This window comes from Lepus europaeus, chromosome 17 (assembly GCF_033115175.1).
Source record: "Lepus europaeus isolate LE1 chromosome 17, mLepTim1.pri, whole genome shotgun sequence".
Lineage (NCBI taxonomy): Eukaryota > Metazoa > Chordata > Mammalia > Lagomorpha > Leporidae > Lepus > Lepus europaeus.
The window spans coordinates 72,411,779-72,433,811 of NC_084843.1; the positions used below are offsets into that span (position 1 = coordinate 72,411,779).

Here is a 22,033-nt window from a genome sequence, read left to right on the forward strand (position 1 = left end):
ATTTGTAAATGTACAACAGGCTCCAAGATAACACTTAACTCTTTTTTTATTTTTTAATTTTTTTTTTATTTTTTGACAGGCAGAGTGGACAGTGAGAGAGAGAGAGAGAGAGACAGAGAGAAAGGTCTTCCTTTGCCATTGGTTCACCCTCCAATGGCCACTGCGGCTGGCGCGCTGCAGCCGGCGCATCGCGCTGATCCGATGGCAGGAGCCAGGTGCCTATCCTGGTCTCTCATGGGGTGCAGGGCCCAAGCACTTGAGCCATCCTCCACTGCACTCCCTGGCCACAGCAGAGAGCTGGCCTGAAAGAGGGGCAACCAGGACAGAATCCGGTGCCCCGACCGGGACTAGAACCCGGTGTGCTGGCGCCGCAAGGCGGAGGATTAGCCTAGTGAGCCGCGGCGCTGGCCAACACTTAACTCTTAACACTTCATTCTAACTACGGGTGGCATAAGATGTTATGGCCGGGAATCAAGATGTTTAGCTAGGAATGCAGTCAAGGGCATCATCACTTCAGGCACAAGGAACAGCTTCCTTTTTGCCAGATTTCTTAATTTCACCTGTAGCCAGGGGGCCCTTCCCTGCCACCTTCACTTTTAGCTCCTTGAGTTTCTTTTGCTCCTCTTTCTGTTTTTGCTTGAAAGCCTTATCTTCCTCATCCATCTCCTTGGCCTGCTTCTTGGCCTGTTTCAGAGGCTTCTTCTTGCCACCTTCCCGGCCGGACATGGCACCTACTGCCTCCATTTACTTTCATTAGTCTGGTCTAAACTGTGACAGTTTCTCCATCTTTTGCTTTTATGAGCTTGGAACTTTTGAAGAGTCTTGGTCTGATGCTTGTGGCATATAAATCAATTTAGGTTTGATTATTTTCCTCATGATTAGAGTGAAGTGTGTGTTTGGATGAGAAAACCACAGAAGTGATGTGCTCTTCTCATCATATCACACCAGAGAGTGTCATTTGATGTCAATACATTCTATTATCAGTGGTGAAAGTGGCTGAGAGAGTGATGGCATGTTTCTCCACTGTGAAGTTCCTGTTCTCCATTTCCAGACTTCTCTCCATAAAGTTGCTGCAGTTTTATTTCAAAGTCTCTACTGGTAAAGGTATACGAGATCTTTCAGAGTCACCCGAATTGGGTATGGATGCCAGATGTGCCACTTCACAGTTTTACAAAGTTGGAAAATCAATCTTATGTCCGTGAGCCTCATGCCTTTCTCTGTAAAACTGGAAGAGTGAAAGCTATGGCTGTTGTGAGGATGACATGAGATGGCACAGCTAGTTACTGAGCAAGTACTCATTCATCCTCCACAACTTGGCAAGAGTCAGGTTGAGTGGAAGGGGTGCCAGTGGTGGGTATCAGTGATGAACAAGTGATGATAAGGACTGTGCCTGCTAAGAGCTCACCATGTGACAGGAAGGGTGGCCACGTGCGTATTGCAGCTGGGGCCTGCAGAGACCATGAGAGTGCACAGTGGGAGCCTCTTCCCTGGATGTCAGGAAGGTTGCTGGGCACGGTGCTCTGGAGGTACGCAGAGCTCTCTGCTCTTGGGGCACAGAAGTGTGCTCTCCTTGCTCCACCCTGGAGCACTTCCTAGTCTCCCACACTAGATCACAAAGAGGTGTTTTTCATTTTTGGTCCCATGGATTCAGCCGAACCTTTGAAATGCCAGTGTGGTGATGATGTGCCGAGTGGGAGCTGTGTGTGCAGTGGTTTCCTCAGTGTCCCTGACCATGGTCTCTTGCCTGGCATGTGTCACTATCCCAGTGTTGGGCAGACATGCTCTATGGAAACATCACTTTTGTGCATGGGGTCCTTCAGCACATGCTAATTGCCTGGGATGAAATCTATCTTATAAACTTCCATGCATTTAGCCTGTTTAACTTTGCACAAGCATTTCACAATGGTATTCTGCCTACGTGCATTTCTGATCTCTTCACTTCTAAAGGAGAGATGAACCTTCCCAAGCCTTGTTGCATACACAGGCAGTCATTGAAAGAAAACTTGTATATTTAAAAAGTGAAAAGTAAATGAACTCCTGCATACCTATTACTGAAGTCCAACAACTAAGAAGATTTGGGCACCTCTGCTTACTGTGTCCTCCCTCCTGGTTAAGAGTTTTCTGGCTGATATTTTTAAGTAAATGCCAGATATCCTGTCACTTTATACCTATTTTCTTTGGTGTATATCTTTAAAATATACAGCTTTCAAGCAGAATGACAAATTGATATCAAGGTTAAATACTTGTAAAATCCTACAGGTGCTTTCAAAAATACTGTGAAGTAAGCAAGTGCCTCTTGTTGGTTGATGAGTTTATAATTTTAAACATGGCGACTTAAAGTCTTTTGTCATCCACAGTTATATATGATGTGCTGCTCATAAAACTAAAGCGTTGTTGGTTCTGTGTTTAGCTGTCCTCCTATAGGTTCCTATGGACTTTTTCCAGCCACTTTTATTGTATTCAGTACTTTGGGATGGCTCTGTAAACAGATGAAGCCAATAATGTATTAACAGTACCAACTGAGAGAAAGTATGGTTAACTGAGGTTACTAAAAAGAAAAAGCAATTCAAATCAATTGGCAATCTACAAAAAGAGTTAAAGATTTTAAAAGCTATTATTAAAATTGCTATATTGGTCTATTATGCTATGTTATATCTGTGTACATATTGTATGTCCACATAGGAAATTTTATTAAGAGTTTTATTTTAAATGGCTTATAGATAAGATTGTCCATAAATTTAAGCTGCTAAAATCAATCAAAGATACATTTTAATTTGTGGGACCTGAATCTGTGTATCATATGTTTTAGACTTGTTGGTAGAAAGAAACTAAAACATTTTAGATGGTTGTGCTTAAGTTTACTGTGAGATGGCAGCATGACAAAGCAATGGTTTTAGTTGCTTTACCACAATGCCAGTCCTCTGTTCTTGTTTTTGTTTTGCATTGTGTATTTGATCAGATGCCTGCCTTTATGGAACACAACGTTTCTCCACATATGCACATCATTCTTTCTACACATGCTATAAATTATTTATCCCATAGACCACTTCACATTTTATGTTTTTTCAATTAGTCTGTGTTTTTTTGCATAAAGTGTGTGTGTGTGTGTGTGTGTGTTATCAGATGGTTTAGAATTGGAAGCTTGGTCCCCAGTGTTAAGAGGTGGTAGGATCTTAGGATAATTTACTACCTTAGTCCAAGGAAATATATTATTAGGGGTATCTCCCTTGGAAGAGATTAGTCCACTTCTCATGGGACCCCATTTGGATCCTCTAATACAGCAAGCCTGGCCCTCTCCAATGTGTGGCTTCTGGTCCCACCCATGTAGTCAGTCAGTCTCTCTCTCTCACTCTCTCTCAAACACACACTGTCCCATCATGATGCTGTCTACCATGAGGTGAGACAGCCAGGGCCCTTGCCAGAGTTGGTGCCATGTTGTTTGGATTTTCAGCCTCCAAAATTGTGAGTCAAATAAACTGCCTTTTTCATTAGCTACACAACCTCTGGTACTTTGATAAATGCAGCAGAAAATGGCTGAAGACAGAATGAAACATAAATATTCTTGATTATCCACAGGTGGTGAAATGCAATAATTTTAAATTCCCCTTTATTGCATATGAGAAATTCTTGGATTTTAGTTTATTTTGGTAGCTTCTCTTTCCCCCCCTTTTTTTTTCATTGAACCTATGATTTAGATTGTTGATTTTTTCCTTGCTTTATACTTTTTATTTCAAAATTAATATCATTGCTGACACCGCAGCTCAATAGACTAATCCTCTGCCTGTGGCGCTGGCACCCCGGGTTCTAGTCCTGGTCAGGGCACCGGATTCTGTCCCAGTTGCTCCTCTTCCAGTCCAGATCTCTGCTGTGGCCCGGGAGTGCAGTGGAGGATGGCCCAAGTGCTTGGGCCCTGTACCCGCATGGGAGACCAGGAGAAGAACTTGGCTCCTGGCTTCAGATCAGCGTGGTGCACTGGCTGCAGCGGCCATTGGATAGTGAACCAATGGTAAAGGAAGACCTTTCTCTCTGTCTCTTTCTCTCTCACTGTCCACTCTGCCTGTCAAAAAAAATTAATATTATTATATCAAAAACCATGCTTACTATCTGTGTTCACTTTTTCCTTGTGGTATGGCTTGCTGACCTGCTTATCAAAATACTTCCAAGGCAGCATGGCTTTGGTGCAGCCCTTCACCTTCTGGATAAGTGGATGACTGTCTTCACACAGTCGTCCCTCAGGACCTGTAGGGCATTAGTTCCAGGACACCACACACTCCTACGGATACTGAAATTCATGAGCCCAGGCCCCTTAGATATAACTACCTAATATTTGCATATCACCTACACAGAGCCTTCTGTGTACTCTATATCATCTCTAGATTACCTAGAACACCTAATGCAATGCAAATACTGTGTAGATTGTTGTCATACTGTGTTATTTAGCTTATCAGGATAAGAAAGTAAGTCTGTACATGTTCAGTAAAGATGTAGGCTTTTCCTCTGAATATTGTTGATCTGTGATTGGTTGGATTTGCAGATGCAGAACCTGTGGATACCAGGTGGTGACTACACTTTCTTCTGGAGAACCCTGACTAGTACCCCCCCCCCCATATGTATTAATTTACATAAACCTGAATTCCTGTCACTGAGAACCTCTCGGGAAAATACCTTTATATAGCCTAAGAGCCTTGGCATCCCTAGATAAGATACCTTTTCACAGGAAGGGATGGGAATATTGTGCTGTTGCTGTTGGTACTCGCCATTTCTTTGAAGTTCTTGTAACTGTAACTTGGGAGGAAAGCTTGTGTGATCTGCTGTAAGCTCTGCTTAAAAGTCAAGATTGCTTGAATTTTATTTTTCTATCATACACTAAGGAGATACTTAAAAGTGCTTTCATGATGGCAGCATACCTGTGGCCCATTTACTTTTATTTATTTACTTTTTGACCCTAAGAAGTATTTGAAAGCTTTGAAACATACCCTGCCCAGCCCTCCTCACTGAGGTTAATCCCTGTGTCCCTGAGTCACTCTCATCCTCTGTCACCAAGGAGATCAATAGTTTGGGTGCCTTGGCTTTTGCCAATAACTGATGAACCCTGCCTCAGCCAGAGGACAATACACTATATGTAATACCTGGGCATTAATGGACACTGATTTTGAATGAGAACCGAAGGAGAATGGTGCCCTTTGGTCTTTCCCAGGGAAGGGAGGCCATCCCAGTACAATTCAAGGCACACCTTGAAGACTCCCAAGCCAGTGGTTCTCTGTGGTGGGAGTCAGCATCACCTGGGAAACTCAGTAACCATCCATAGGCCCAGGGCCCAAGCCCCATTATGGAACTGGGCCTCTGTGTTCTTTGTTGTTGTCCCCAGTGGCTGTGATAGGCCATGGAGCCTCGGGTCTGAGAACTACAGCCCTAAATCCTACACATGCTCCATTCTTTTCTTTTCTTATCAGCTCTCTGGCAAATTTCACCTTCCCTGTAAGCTTTCCTGAGAACCCTCAAGGAGATTCTAATCCTCTTTCTTTTTCTCGCCCCAACATACTAAGAAGTTTGTTTGAACCTCTGATTCATCTGCTTCAAAGAACTTCCTTGTTCCTAGGTTTTTCACATGTGAGTGGCTGAGCCCTATTCTTGTGCCCTCTTTGTCTCCATCCACTCTCCTTTTCCAGCTTCTTAGGCCGCTAGCAGGGGCTCCTGGTGATACTGACATTCTGTGGTGACTTTGCTGCCCTTATTGAAAATTTATTTTCTTTTTGCAATTTTTGTTTCTTTCTAAGCTCTGTATGAATGATATCATTGTTTGTAATCTTCACCTGTAGCTCCCACCCCCACAGTCTATTCTCAAACCAGCAGCTAGAAAGATCTTCTGAAAATACACTCATCCCTGGGTATCCCTGAGGGGTTGGTTTCAGAATCTCCCACGGATACCAAAATCCACAGATGCTCCAGTCCCTCATATGAAGTAGCACAGTGTTTGCATATAACCTACGCAATCTTCCCCCTTACTTGAAACCATTTCTAGATTACATAGAATGCCCAATACAAGGTACAGGCCAAGCATGTGGTTGTCTTACCATATTGTGTAGGGAATAATGCCAAGAAAATACATCTGTGTATGTTGAGTCCAGGTGCAATATTTTTTTTTAATAGTTTGCTCATGGTTGCTTTGACCTACGGATGCAGACCCAGTGAAGGTGGTTACCCACAAGAAGTCCAGATCCCGTCCCTGTCGTGAGTTCATCTAATGTCCAGTGTATTTCTTTCCCCATCCTGCAGTACTTTCCCACTTGTGCAGTGGGTGCTGTGATGTGTTGTTCCAGTCTGTCCTCAGGACTAGAATGTGTTTCTTCCAACTGTCAGGCCCCTGTAGGAAAATATTCTACAGACAGAGAAAGCAACTGCTCCCAATCCCCTGCCCCTTCCTGGGCAGCCTGCATCTGACAACTGGTGGATGAGTGGGTCTAGAGCCCCAGCCCCCCACTTCAGTGTGGGTGATGAGGATGGGACACCCCCAGGAGCTGGCTGAGTCCTCTGTGGAGACCAGGTCATGGTCTCCTCCTTTGGTTCAACACTGTATCTTCTCTCTTTTTATTTATATATGTTGTTCCCTAGAGTACTCCTCATAGAGAGCTCTTGTAGAATTCTCTTGTTCTCAGAGTCTGCCTCGTAGGGACCTCGTAGGGACCTCGTAGTGACTTGGTCACTTCCTCAAGTCCCTGTCCACCTTGTGTGGCTGGAGCAGTGCTCAGCATGATAGTACCTGGAGTCTTTATGGGGGTTCTTTCCTTCTGCCACATTGTTCTTCCATCTGAATATCATGATGGCTGCTTCCTTGCTTTGTGTCTGTGGTTAAAAGCCCCCTCATCATGGCCTCCTTAAATAAAATGAAAACCTTGTGCACATGACCTCATTTTATTTCCCACAATTCCCAACACCATCTGACATAAGGTCTTCCTTCCTTTGGTTCACCCCCAAAATGGCCGCTATGGCTGGTGCGCTGAGCTGATCCAAAGCCAAGAGCCAGGTGCTTCCTCCTGGTCTCCCATGCAGGTGCAAGGCCCAAGCACTTGGGCCATCCTCCGCTGCCTTCCCGGGCCACAGCAGAGAGCTGGACTGGAAGAGGAGCAACCGGGACAGAATCTGGTGCCCCAACCAGGACTAGAACCCAGGGTACCAGTGACAGAGGCAGAGGATTAGCCTAGTGAGCTGCGGCCCTGGCTAAGGTTTTCTTTTTAAATTTTTTTTTCCCATATAGGAATATGAGATGTGGGCATCCTTTTCTGTTGAGGATGAATTTGAAGGAAGTCATTCAGCCTGATATTGGGAAGTTATTAATTGTGAAGGGCTCTTTGTATACCCTACTGGATAACCCAGGTGAACAGGCAGGGACTGATAAAATTAACTGATAAGAATCTATCAGCACAGGGGACCAGCATTTTGGCACAGTAGGTTAATCTGCCACCTGCAATGACAGCATCCCCTGGCTGTTCTCCTTCTGATCGAGCTCCCTGCTAATACACCTGGAAAAGCAGTAGAGTATGACCCAAGTGCTTGGACCCTGCCACCCACATGGGAGACCTGGAAAAAGTTCCAGGCTCCTGGCTTCAGCCTGGCCCATCCCTGGCCATTGAGACCATTTGGGGAGTGAATTAGCAGATGAAAGGTCTCTCTTTCACTCTGTCTCTCCCTCTCTCTCTGTAACTCTGCCTTTCAAATAAATAAATAAATCTTTAAAAAAAAACCAAACAAACTATAGGCCAGTGCCATGGCTCAACAGGCTAATCCTCCACCTAGCGGTGCCAACACAGCGGGTTCTAGTCCTAATCGTGGTGCCAGATTCTGTCCCGGTTGCCCCTCTTCCAGGCCAGCTTTCTGCTATGGCCCAGGAGTGCAGTGGAGGATGGCCCCAGTGCTTGGGCCCTGCACCCCATGGGAGACCACGATAGGCACCTGGCTCCTGCCTTGGGATCAGTGTGGTGCGCCCGCCACAGTGCATTGGCTGCGGCAGCCATTGGAGGGTGAACCAATGGCAAAAGGAAGACCTTTCTCCTCTCTGTCTCTCTCTCTCACTGTCCACTCTGCCTGTCAAAAAACAAACAAACAACAACAACAACAACAAAACACTAAAAACAACTATCAGCACAGATCCAAGAACATGGGGCATTATGTATAAATATCCACCAGAGTAGCTATTACTTCTTATTGGAGAAAAGTGAGAATCCTGTGTGCCATAGTCCAGAAGGTGGCGACAAACACATTTAAGGGACGATTGATTCTTAAATGTCAAAGGGCCCTATGCGGGTAGCAGTTTGTGAGAAAATCCTCTAATTGGGTGGTTTAAGAGCAGAGCCCAGCCTTTCTGTGTCCAGCAGGCCAACCCCCTTGAGAAGGTCAGGGCATTCACCGTCTGCATATTTTTCTCTCCTGTCCAGAGTGGCAGGAAGAACTCGGGCATGGGAGTCCGGCATGACTGCCTTTGAGTTCTTGGTTTTTCTGTTTATGAGCTGTGTGGCCCTGAGCATGGTATTTAACCTTGGTTTGCTCAATATAATTTAAGATTAGTAAGCCCTCTGTCATCAGGCTTTGTGGATGAACTGAAATAACGTTCAGTAAGTGTGTTCCCTGTTGTCAGGTCTGCATAGCTCCTGTTTGTAACGAAGAAGAGGGCTGTTTTGGGTGATTCCAGCCCCTGGCTTGGCAGGGCAAGGGATGAGTGGGCCAAGTGCTGATGTGGCAACCCTGCCTCTGCCCTCCCCCCAACCTTACCCGGGGACCTGTGAGCTAGAGTTTCTTGGTCATTCAGATACCACAGCTTGACAAGCCATTACCTCCCAGAAGATGGGGATAGGTTTGAGTGCAATGTTATTCCTTTGGAAGGAGGAGTAAAGGAGATACCAAGGTAGGTCAAGGTTAATGCCCTTAAAATGGGCAATGAATGTGCTACAGAGCCAGATTAGGAGGAAAATCCATGCCAAATGAGCAAAGAATTCTTAGAGGTCTGAAGTGGAAGCTTAATCTCCCAAATAGGACATTTTACCACCTTGGGAAATTGGATTTGTTATCCTTTGGAACAGTGAAATTCCTGGATAACTTAGCAGGGTGTCTAGAATGTGGGCTTCCTTGAATGATGCTTTCAAACAGCAGGGCTCTTGCAGTGGGGCCATGTTGCCATGGAAACCCTGAAGCTGGAAGTTCCTCCATGCATCACAGAGGCTGTCAGTTACATCCAGAAACTTGGGGAGCATAATGAACACAGACACTTGTCATTTTTTCTAGGTGCCATCTAACATTCTATGTATTTAAAATATGCCTGTGGAAAGAAAAGCCTGCGGTTAAGTTGAGCTGTTTATTTTAAGAGAATTCCCTTGTGTGGCTTTGACAGGGCAGATTTCTTCCCCTCTCTGCATTAAAGGAGAAAGTGAAGCCTTCCAGTGGTGAGCGGAAACACAGTTAGGAGATTCACTTATGGGGTTCCATTCAGGCCGTTACATCACTGCAGTGCTTTGTGGTCCTCCTGGTCCCCTCACATCATGATTCTCAGTCTGGGTCCTAGAAAGCTATGGAACTGTGCACCCACCCTGGTTGACCGATCAGCACGTTTATCTTAATTGAGCAGCGCAGGAAAGAAACCTTCATTAAACAGCACTCTCTTCAAATGTCAGTTGTTGAGAAGTAAGAATCATACTTTCCTGCTTAGATCAATTTGTTATCTGAGGCCAGCTGTTAGGATCTGACTCTGAGAACACACATCAAAAGTCTGCATAGAAAGCAGTCATGAGGAAGCTGGTTCAAGATCAGTTATTATTGTTCATTTTCAGTTGAATGTATGTGTGATGGTTAATTTTAGGTGTTAACTTGGCTGGTTTAAGGAATACATAGAAATCTAGAGAAGTGTTATTTTAGGTGTGTCTTGGAGTGTGTTTCCAAATGAATAAAGCACGTGAGTCTGAGTGGAGTAGGCGGGAAGACCCAGCCTCCATGCAGGTGGGCATGGGGGTCTGAAGAGACTAAATGGGTAGGCGATTTGGTCTCTCTCAGAAACAGCTGGGGCAAGCTCAGCTCCCACTTTAAAGGGCAGCTGCTAGTCTCTAGATGCCAGGACTTATGCCTCTATTCCCTTGCTGGTGTTCAGGCTCTCAATGGTGACCTGAGACTCACACCTGGGGCTTCCCTTGTACTGAGGCCTTTGGACTTGGAATGAGCCATGCAACTGGCATCCCAGGGTCTCCAGCCTGCAGATGACCTGTCATGGGACTTCTTGGTTGCCATAACCATGTGAACCTAACAGACATCCTTCATATACCCACATACCTGTCCTATTCATTCTTTATTTCTAGACACTACAGACTAATACAATGGAGTAAATATATGTGTATGGATTTGTTTGTTTTTAAGCAAATGTGCCATTTTTGAGTTAGAATTTGCAGAAGCAGCACTTGGACTTCTTACCAAGGACACAACTGACCATGAGATGGGAAGGCTTTTTCAGACAAGGCTGGGGATTGGTAAGGTCAGGCATGTGCCAAGAGGTGAAAGAGCATATTTCATCAAGTTTGTCTTTGTCTAACCCTTTACACAGCCAAATGACAACTGAAAACCCAGCTTCCCTAGCTGAGAACCAAAGACCGTGTCTCTTTGACTTCTTAGTTCAGGGCAATCTATTCTTTTTACTTTGCTTTTAAATGTCAAATCCTAAGTAGGTCAACATAAACTAGCATGTCGTTAGTTCTGTTGAGCTTGGTTCATGAAAATACAGCAAACTTTACTACATTTGGCTTTCAGCAATATTTGAAAATTGCATTTTATGGTGTAGATCTGATTGCATCTAGTAATTGTCATATCTCTGCTTGTGGCAGAGAAGTTAACAGTATTGATAGAGAAAGGCACAGATATTACTTGGCTTCCCTGATTGAATTGGGGGGCAGTAATTACACAGATCCCCAAGTATGTATAATATGTGGTCCTGGACAAAGATTATTTTAGGAAACATCTTCTTGGTATACTTACCAGGATTGTGGTAATTAGCACAATAAAACAGGACAGAGCAAGCCGAGTCAGAGATCTGTCCCTATACAGCTCTTTCCTCCAATATCATATACACTGCAGATGGGGGGCTGGCAGAATCATTACACACATCAAGTGTTTTAAAGCAAGAAGTGTGGCACAGTGGTCGGAATTTAAGACTTCACATGGGCTTTGCACTAATTGCTAGTCTGTTCCTGGCAAAAATCACTTAAGCAGTTTCTCATCTCATGTTATAAGAAAGCCAAACTAAGTGAACACAGGTTTCTTTTTGCTTCTACAGGAACATAGTCTTCTATGTGGCCTGCAGAGGCTGTGCAAATATCTCTCTCCTTGATGGGCAGGAAAGACACAATTCCCTGGTCAGCAAGAATTGTGTTACAACTACCCAGCCCTCAACTCCCAGTGCAATCCTGAGGGCTCCTGAAGACTAGAACAGTTGCCTTACTTCTGCAGTGTCAGCAAGAGTCTAAACATCTAAAACAGCCTTTGAGATGCTGTGTCCCACATCAGAGTGCCTGGGTTCAACTACTGGGTCTAACTCCTGCCTCCAGCTTTCTTGCTAACGTGCACTCTGGGAGAAAGTGGTGATGGTTTAAGTGACTGGGCTTCTGCCGCCATGTGGGAGACATGGATTGAGCTACCAACTCTGGGCCTTGTCCCTGGCCCAGAGTAACCAAAAGTGTTGCAGGATACAGGCAAAAGGGGTGCACAGAAACAGGAGCAGAGGATCTGAAGCAGTTTGCAAGTGCATGGTCTCCTGAGCCTATTTCTCAGAGGATGCTCCAGAAAAGCTTCTTTTGCAACATGGGGGCCAGACCTCCACAGACAAGGAAGCTTCAAGAAACCAGTGTGAGTCAGGTTGTTTAAAAAATTATTTTTTTTATTCATTCATTTACTCAAAAGGGGAGAGAGAGAGAGAGAGACAGATACCGACCATCTACTAACGTATTGCCTGAATGTCTGCTACAGCCAAGGGCTGGGAAAGGTTGAAACCAAGAGCCCAGCACTCAATCCAGGTCTCCCTTGGGGGTGGCAGGGATCCAGCTACTTTAGCCCCCACCTGCTGCCTCCCAGTGCGTGCATTAGCAGGGATCTGGAATTGGAAGCAGGGCCAGCACAGGTAACCAGGCACTCCAGGAGTCAGAGATTTGAATGCAGTGTATGAAGATGTGTGTTGTTTGAGCAGGAGTAGCTCTCTGGCTCCCCTTTTTCTACATCCTGGACACTCCCTTCATCCTTGCTATAAAAGTCCTGGCAAACTGCTTCTTGGGAAGGCAGCTTCTTTTCTGTAGAGAGCTACACTTTCTCACTGTCTCCTTGTCACAATAAGTAAAGCTTTCCACTGAGCAACTCCCACTTGAGGCTGATTTGGTGACACTCCAAGTGAATAGACCCCTTGTGTCCACTAACACCAGTCCTATTCATTGTGGGCATCTGGGGAGTGAACCAGTGGACAGGATCCTCTCTCTCTTTAAAAAATATATGAAAACTATTTAAAGGTAAGATCTCTCTCTAGAACTAACAGCAAGGGTTGCCTGGGAAGTGCACTTCACCGGCATGCTCCTCTACACTTTCCTGCATGAGATGTGGAGATGACAATGACCCGATGGTGGTCTCAGTGGTGTTTATAGGATTGTAAAGTTGTAAATCTAGCAATTGAGAATAGCTTACAGTCTCTTAAATTTTGTAATATACTACTTTATACAAAATTAGAACTTTGAAAAGAACACAGCCTTGGTCACCTTCCCTGTGAGCTCTATTAATGATCATAATTTTATAGAGAAATTGCTCTTCTCTGGGCTGTGCCTCATCTGACTTGAGGCCCTCTGCAGCAGAGGGTGAAATTACCGCAATGACAAGCCTCCTCGTGGCTCTAACCCTGAATGGACTCTTTGAAGTGTCCTGGATTGCACCCGAGTCTGCTGTCTCTTCAGGGAGACCAGCTGTCTTCAGAATTGCTTTTGGGGCCCCATCATGTCATTGTGAAATTGCTGTTAGTAATCTCACCAGCATTTCCCAGATTTGTTGCAGATAAGCTTGAGCACATGCGACTCCTGGCTTCCAGTGTTATTTAGAGAATTGGAGGACTTAAAGCACTTATTTTCTTCAACTCATTTCTCATCATAATCCATCAATATCACAGTGTTTTTATTCTCCATTTCATTTTTATATGATCCTATTAGTTGGGAGAAACCCAAGTGATATTTTTCTTTACTGTGACCTTGTCTCCTCTTTGCCTTTGTTAGAACTCAGGGATTATATACCTGTCACTAAATGAGAATTCAGCCATTCACTTAACAATTTTCATTGGATTTCACTAGGGTTAGAGTAAAGGCAGTTCCTTCTGCTCCATATAAATGATATTTACAACCTGTCTCTCTGTCTCTTCGGAGACCAGTGATGCTCCTCTTTGGTTATTGAGGCTGGTAACTTGGTTATCAGGTAACTGTCCATGCAGTACTCCTGGTGTTTTGGGCTGTGTTTATCAAAGTTAAAGTGAGACTTTGGATGGTGTGGAGAATGAGTCAGGCTTTAAGCCTGAAGCAACATGGCTCTGTCATGACTCCTGCATATTGACTCAGCAGAAGCTTGGTTCAGGTGTGTGGAAGTCATCATTCCCAGGTTTGGGGCTGCATGTCATTAGATTCTCAGGTGAAACCAACACTCCCTGCTACTGCGGAGCTGGTGATGCTGAAGGAACTCTTGGAGAAGTGGCTGCTTCAGGAGTATTGTTGCCCTACATTGCTTGCTTCTGTGGGGCCCCTCAGTAATGTTATCCAGCCTAGCAAAATGTACTTTATCCATTCATGGTTATTTAAGGAATGCAGATTTCCCTCTCCCAATGCAGTCATATAATCAAAGGCCCTGTTCTTCTGTTTAATTTGACAAAGCACTCACTGACAGTTTGTAGCACTAGGAATGGTGAGAGGAATAGAGGTGAGACAGTTCCTATGCATGTGCTGGCTTAGTTGAGTGGATTTGATGAGGGACATGCTGTGACGTAGTGACAGGGTCAGTGGGGGAGGGAGGGAGTCAGGGCTGAAACCAGGGAAATGACCAGCTGGGGATTTTCCTCTCTAAGCAGGTGACTTCTACTGCACAAAAGCTGCTCCAGTACAATTCCCTTATAAAAGGGAACTTCAAAAAGTTTGTGGAAAGAGCATTTAGCCTAGCAGTTACAGATACCCATGGCTCTCTTCAGGAGGTCTGGGCTCAAGTCCTGCCTGTGGATCCTGACTCCAGTTAGTGCAGGTGATGGCTCAAGTCAGGTCCCTGTCAACCACATGGGAGACCTAGCTTGAGTTCTGGCTCCGGGTTTTGACCTGGCAAGTCCAGCCCTGGCCATTGCAAGCAGTTAGGGAGTGAACCAGCAGATGGGAGCTCTCCCTTTCTCTCAAATAAAATGAGATGCCCTTGGAGCCATGTTGCTTCCAGTCTTTCCTTCACACAAGGTATCCTTTCTGTCAGGGAGTGATGCTGTTTCTGGCTTCCAAACATACCAAGTTAATATTTCTGCCACCTCCCTGATATCACTCTGGGATGCGCCATCACCATCTCTAGCCTGGACTACATCAGTATTCATCTTACTTCCTCACTGCTTCTTGCCCTGTTTCTGCTGTTTAATTTGTGACACTATAATCAAAATAATTTATGTCATACCTAAGCCAGATCATGCCACTCTTTAAAAGCCATGAAAAAACACAATTTCAATTACAGCAAAAGGCCTCAACTAATGAGCACCTACATAGTCCAGCCGTGGTGACCTCTCAGACCTGACGTCACCGTGCCCAGAGGCAGGAAACAAGGTGAGTAAAGTGTAGAGGTGGGAGAGGTAGGAATTATAGTGGGCTGAGGATGCTAAGGAATTTGTGATTCAGGCCCAAGTTTGGCAGCATCTGTGCAGTTCATGTGGCCGCTGTCTTTGAATATGGGCATTCTGTATCACATGGTCTCTCTATTTTTTTAATTTTTAAAGATTCATTTATTTACTTGAGAGATAGAGTTACAGACAGAGATGGGAGACTCAGAGAGCTCTTTCCACCTGCTGATTCACTCCCCAAATGGCCGTAAGGACTGGAGCGGGGCTGAGCCAGGAGTCAGGTGCTTCCTCTGGGTCTCCCATGAGGGTGCAGGAGCCCAAACACTTGGGCCATCCAACTTCTACTGCTTTCTCAGGCCATCAGCAGGGAGCTGGATTGGAAGTGGAGCAGCTGGGACTGGAACTGGCACCCACATGGTACACTGACACCAAATGTGGATGCTTAACATACTACACCATAGCGCCGGCTCCTCTTCTTTTTGGTTATGTTAAATCTCTTGAATATTAAATGTTGGTAATAACATTCCCTGATGGTTTTCCTGCTTCCAGTTATCTGTACACTCTGTGTCCTTGCTTCCTGCTAGTGCTCACTCAGTGGCTGCCTCCATAATGTGGCCTGCTCACACCACTGTACTTTAAATTTCATCTGCACCCTTCCCCCATCCTCCTTCTGCAGGAATTCCTGGTTCCCTCCTACCTTGCTCAACATTTTCTTTCTAAGCACAGAAAATGCTCCCTTCCAGTGGCTATTTTTTCACTTACTTACTAGAATTATGGTAGTAAATAAACCCTCTTCCAGTGGCCAACTAGAATGTAAGGTCCATGTGATTAGGAATTTTATTATATTTGTTCCCTGTTGTATCCCAAACACACTGAGTGGGATCTAGAAGATGGGGTGCCCTCAGTACATTTGTTGAATGAATGAACCCTGCAGGTCTACACCTTCTCTCTCTGTATATTGGTCCCAGGTACTGGGAGATTCTGACTCTTCAATTTGAGAAGGAGTAGCCAATGGAGTCATAAACCACTTGCTGGTTTTGCTGGAAAGCTCTGGGGTGTGTTTTGTTATATTCTCTAGAATTTAAATAAGATCGAAAAAATGACTCTGTTGGTCCCTCGCATTCTCCACCACACCGTAGAAGAAAAGAGGTGCTTCCAAATTTGGGGACAGCCAGCTTCTTGACCGATAACTTGCACCACACTCTGGCCCTCTTAGGAATTCCTGGGTGTCTCATTCTCCACACGAAACAGAAGCAGTGCAGCCTGACGTGCTGGTTCAGTCTGTTTGAGATAGCTGACTCTGTCACTGAGATATGTCAGCTGAGTGCCGCGTGATGCCCCAGCAGTCATCTCCCTGGCATTATCAGTGCCGTGAGAAAGCTGCTTTCCTGTCAGAGACTTGTGTGAGCATCCTTCTCCTGGGAACGTGAAATCATGCATCTTGTCCATTTCTTCGTGGAGAGTAGTGAAAAGGTGTGCACTGGGCAGGGGTGAGGTGGGGAGGCCAAAATGATCAGATCTCTGTTTTCTTCAACAGTGAGTCAAGATCAAGAGATAACATGAACCCCACCCTTCTTCTCTCTGAGCCTAAAACAAAGTGAATAAATTCTTGCATGATGCAGCACACTTAGGGGGCACTCCGTGTATGTGTGTGGGGGGGGAGTACTTTCAAACAGGAAGTGCTTTCAGATTCATTCATGTTTTGGCACTGTCCAGATGCCTTTAATTATTTTTAATTATTTGGCAACAAGAGAGCAATTGGTTTTCATAGCTATCCTCTAAACCAGATCCGCTTTAGCTCTTTGTATCTTCTGGGAGTAAGGAAAGACAGAAAAATACATTGCTGATGGCTTTGCAATGTAAATCAAAGGAGAAGAATAAAAGAACAAGCCCTTCCTGTACTCTCACTCCGGTTTTCCCAAAAAATGTTTTTGTGGTTCCTAGCAATCCTCTCAAGACAGGGAGACAAAGATTGTATTGTAGATGGAATAGTCTTAATTAGTGAAATTGACAAGAAAATATTTATCTCTTCATAATGAATGATAGCAAAACACAACTTAGGGAATTTGTCATTTATGTAAGACTAAAAAGTGATTCTGTTGTATCATATTTGTCTCAACCTGATGAGTTTATGGACAGGTTTTTGTGTAGCTCCCTGGATCATGAATATTCTGAATTCTCAGCTTTTCTTATCAGCAAAGAAAAAGCAATTTACTACATAGGGCCTGAGCAAACAAACTACTTCGGACTCTATATTTCTCCTATTATAGAAGCTAGTTCTCTGCTAGAAAGGAAATTTCACTATTATTTCCTCATATATTTCTTTTTTAAATTTTTTTAAACTTTTATTTAATGAATATAAATTTCCAGTGTACAGCTTAGTACATACAATGGCTTCCCCCTCACATAACTTCCCTCCCACCTGCAACCCTCTCCTCTCCCGCTCCCTCTCCCCTTCCATTCACATCAAGATTCATTTTCAATTCTCTTTATATACAGAAGATCAATTTAGTATATATTAAGTAAAGATTTCAACAGTTTGCACCCACATAGAAACACAAAGTGAAACATACTGTTTGAGTACTAGTTATAGCATTAAATCACAATGTACAGCACATTAAGGACAGAGATCCCACATGAGGAGCAAGTGCACAGCGACTCCTGTTGTTGACCCAACAAATTGACACTCTAGTTTATGGCGCCAGTAACCACCCTAGGCTCTTGTCATGAGTTGCCAAGGCTATGGAAGCCTTCCAAGTTCACTGACTCTGATCATATTTAGAAAAGATCATAAAAGACAGGGTGAGGATAGTAACCAATGATCCTAAGAGTGGCATTAACCAGGTCTGAACAATTATACAGCATTAAGTGGGGAAGAGGACCATCAGTACACACAGGTTGGGAGTAGAGCCATTGGAGGTAGAGTAGAGGTTATGATTACAAAGGAATGAGGCCCAAGTGCGCTAGACAGGGTCTAGGAGAAAAGACAGAGTCATTATTAGAGGAGCTAAGAAAGGTGCTTTCTAAGCTACAATTAAGTTTTCTGATTGAGAGGCAAATAGAACCTGACAGAAGGGGCTTGATAATAATCTGGTGGGCTTTAGGCCTTGTAAGTTAAGAGGCCCAGACCTATGAATCTCTTCACATGGGGTATATCCTAAGGGAGGTGTGAACCTCGTAGGGGAAGGCACTCTGTTGACTTTCATTACTTAGCTGGCCTGGGAGGAGAGCTGGTCAGGGAAAGGCAGGTGGCATCTCTAACAAATTTACAGTTCTGCCTGCAATGCTGCTGACCCTGCTTGGCCGTCCCCTCAGCTGCAGTGGTCACTTTGGAAGTTGGGCTGAGTGAAGGGCTTTTCAGCTTAGAGCCAATAAGATCTGTGGCTCTGACCTGGGCATCCTTTGACTCCAGGGCAGGTCCATTTCCAGTGATCCAACTCTTGGCAGAGCTGCCGGGGCTCTTCACAAGTTGACTTCTGCTGAAGCCCAGGCTTACCACATTGAAAGCCACTGCAGTGGACTGGCCTGTTGGGTCTCCTTGAGGGCAAATCACTGTACAGATCAGCCATTAATAGGCCTGCCACCCATTGCTTCTGTTGCCTAGCTTTCTTTTCCTTCTGGTTTTTGTTCAAGCAGACCAGAGGATGCAAGTCAAGGGAGTGCCCGTTTCCCATCTCTAATCTTCGGTGGCCTGAACTACAAGTCTATAGTCACAGGCATGTTCTGTAGTAGTTTTTCTAAGGTAGACAATGCCCATGAGGAAAATTATATTCTCACTTTAAAACTTTCTTTCCCTTTGGTCTGAAAGGGAGGTTTTTTCTACTTACTGTATACTTCGCTGATGGCGAAGTGAATCTAGCTATGAGATTATTATTTAAGTTCTTATTTTGGCTATGCTGTTACAGAAAAATGTTAGGCATCTCTTTTATAAGGTCTAAAGATTATATTGTGCGTCCTACAGATTCCTTCATAATAGAATTAGTTTCCTACCTTGAAGAGAATAGAGAAACGAAAGAACAAGTTGGGCTTAGAATAGAGAAATGAGGGAGCAAGTCCTAGATCGCTTGCTGACAATAGCAATATCACATGAAAACTTAGCAAACAGTTTCAACCATTAGAAAACAATTTAAGAAAACATTTACCAGAAGGTGCAATGCCTTCTATAAATTTTAAGAATCATGTATTTGAAAACACCTCTTAAATATCTAACATGGTGTAGTTTGTTTAACCAGTAAACTTAAGCGCAACCATATAAAATGTTTTTAGTTTCTACCAACAAGTTTAAGACATATGATACAGAGATTCAGGTCACACGAATTAAAATGTATCTTTGATTAATTTTAGCAGCTTAAATTTATGGACAATCTTATCTATAAGCCAATTAAAATAAAATTCTTAATAAAATTTTCCCATGTGAACATACAATATGTACATAATATAACATAATAGACCAATATAGCAATTTTAATAATAGCTTTTAAAATCTTTAACTCTTTTTTGTAAATTGCCATGTTCAATCAACTGCACACCTGTGAAGTGGACAAGTTAATATGTGGCATATATGTGTCACCCAGGAAGCCATCCAGGAAGCATTTCACAGTCAAAATCATGTCCATCAGTCCCAGAGGTTCCCTTGTGCTTGCTTGTAACTCTGCCTACCATATCTCTGACCCTCTAAGGATCTGCTTTCTGTTGTTGTAAATTTGTTTTCATCTTTTGGAATTTAATGTCAGTGGAATCAGGAAGTCTACACAATTTTTGGTATGGTTTCTTTTCTTTCTTTTTTTTTTAAAGATTATTTATTTATTTTTTGACAGGCAGAGTTAGACAGTGAAAGAGAGAGAGACAGAGAGAAAGGTCCTCCTTCCATTGGTTCACCTCCCAAATGGCCACCATGGCCAGAAGCCAGGTGCTTCCTCCTGGTCTCCTATGTAGGTGCAGGGCCCAAGCACTTGGGCCATCCTCCCCTGCCTTCCCGGGCCACAGCAGAGAGCTGGACTGGAAGAGGAGCAACCGGAACAGAACCGGCGCCCCAACCGGGACTAGAACCTGGAGTGCCAGCGCCGCAGGCAGAGTAAGATTAGCCTAGTGAGCATGGCACTGGCTATTTATTTATTTGAAAGTTAGAGTTACAGACAGTGAAAAGAGAGACAGAAATGTCTTCTGTCTGCTGGTTCACTCTTCAAATGGCTGCAATGGCCGGAGCTGCGCCAATCTGAAGCCAGGAACCAGGAGCTTCCTTCAGGTCTCCAACATGGTTGCAGGGGCCCAAGGACTTGGGCCATCTTCTACTGCTTTCCCAGGTCATAGCAGAGAGCTGGATCAGAAGTAGAGCAGCTGAGACTCGAACTGGCTCCCATATGGGATGCTGGCACTGCAGGCAGAGGATTAACCTACTGCACCATAGCACCGGCCCTTGGTATGGTTTCTTTCATCTACTCTAATCAGTATGATTCTCTCCATTTTTATTCTTGAGTATGATCCCATCTTGTGGACAGATAGCGATTTCTTTATCCTATTGCACAGTTGTGTTATTTCAGTTGTTGGCTAACACACGAGTCTTTGTGTGGACATAAGCTTTTATTTCTTTTGGGTGAATACATTAAAGTGGAATGGTAGGTGTGTGGTTAATTTTTTATGAAACTGGCCACTTATTTTACAACATATTTGTGCCAATGAGATTCCTGGCTGTCCTCCCTCCTTGACAACAATCTTTTACTTTTAGAGCTTCTAATAGGTTATACAATGGAATCTTACTGGGGTTTTTATTTTCCATTCCCTAATGATTATTGATGTTGAGTTAATGAGTGATCTCTAATGGATATGTACTTACTTATGATCCATGAATCTATTTAGTAAAATACTTGTTCAACTATCTGGCCTATTTACATTGTCTGTATTATTTTCTCTTAATTATTTTAGAGTTCTTTATGTGTTTTGTTTACAAGTTCTTTATCAGATATGTACTTTGCAACTATTTTTTCCCTATCTGGTTTATCTTTTAATTATCTTAATGTCTTTGGAAAAGTAGAAATTCCTAATTTTAAAGAAACCTAATTTATCATTTTTATTTATATTTTGGATTTTAGTTTTTGTTTGTATCTAAGAAATCTTTGCCTAACTCAAGGTCGCAAACTTTTTCTGCATATTTTCGTTTAGGATTTTTGCAGTTTTGGTTCTACATTTTGGTTTGATAAATTTTGAGTTAATTTTAGTATAAGGTGGGAGGTTTGGGTTTAATCTCTTTTGCTCTCATTTTCCACACACATTCAAATGTTCCAATTGTTCTTCATCTTTGTCAAAAATCAGTTAATTATATATGTATAGGTCTATTTCTAGACTCATTATTATGTTCAGCTGACTTATTTGTCTAATTTTGTTCTCTTATAGTTTAGTTTTTGTAATCTGTGTCCCTTCTATTTCCATATGAATTTTAGAACAGTTTGTCAATTTCTATTTTTAAATAGCTTGCTGGGATTTTGATTGGAAGTACATTGAATCTATAAATTCACTTAGCACTAATTGACATTTGAAGAATATGGAATATTCCATTCCAAGGCATAGTATTATCTTTCAGTTACTTAGATTTTATTTTTTTTAGTTTGCAGTGCACAGATTTTATAGATATCTTGCTAAATTTCTCCAAAAATTTCATTTTTTATGATATTGTATATTGTATCTTAATTTCAGTTTCCAGTTGATTGTTGCTAAGACATAATAATGCTGTTGATTTTTTAAACTAACTTTTTATCCTGCAGTGCTATTTAACTTACTTATTAGTTACAGGTGCTCCTGTGTAGATTCCGTAGAATTTCCTACATGAACCATAACATCTCTGGCTAATAAAGACAGAATCTACCTCAAGATGTTGTTAATGTCATTTTCTTGATCTACTGAACTACCTAGAGCCTCCTGTATACTGGGACATGATCTGAAAATAGTTGTTCTCTTCTGCTTTGGTTGCTTTTCATTTCCTTAATTGCCTACTGCATCAGCTAGAAATCTTAGCACTATGGGGAAAGTGGACATCCTTACTCTTTGTTCCTGATTTTACACACAGTTCTTTATCTTTCAACAACAAGAATGATAGTACCTGCAGGTTTTCAGTATATTTTCTGCTCATATTGAAAACATTTCTATTTTACTTTGCTGAGAATTTTATTAGGGTTGAATGCTGATTCTTTTTTT

General features: G+C 43.2%; 1 protein-coding gene across 1 annotated transcript; it reads right to left on the reverse strand.

Moving 5' to 3' along the window:
* Positions 1 to 513: 513 nt before the first annotated feature.
* On the reverse strand, positions 514 to 726 carry LOC133775818 (translation machinery-associated protein 7-like). Its single transcript, XM_062214303.1, has one exon. It carries the CDS (start codon positions 724 to 726, stop codon positions 514 to 516), a length of 213 nt encoding a protein of 70 aa, XP_062070287.1.
* Between the last annotated feature and the right edge of the window lie 21,307 nt (positions 727 to 22,033).

Bases quoted from the DNA above. Each gene is read 5' to 3' on its own strand.
- LOC133775818 (XM_062214303.1), bottom strand. From the start codon at position 726: ATGTCCGGCCGGGAAGGTGGCAAGAAGAAGCCTCTGAAACAGGCCAAG.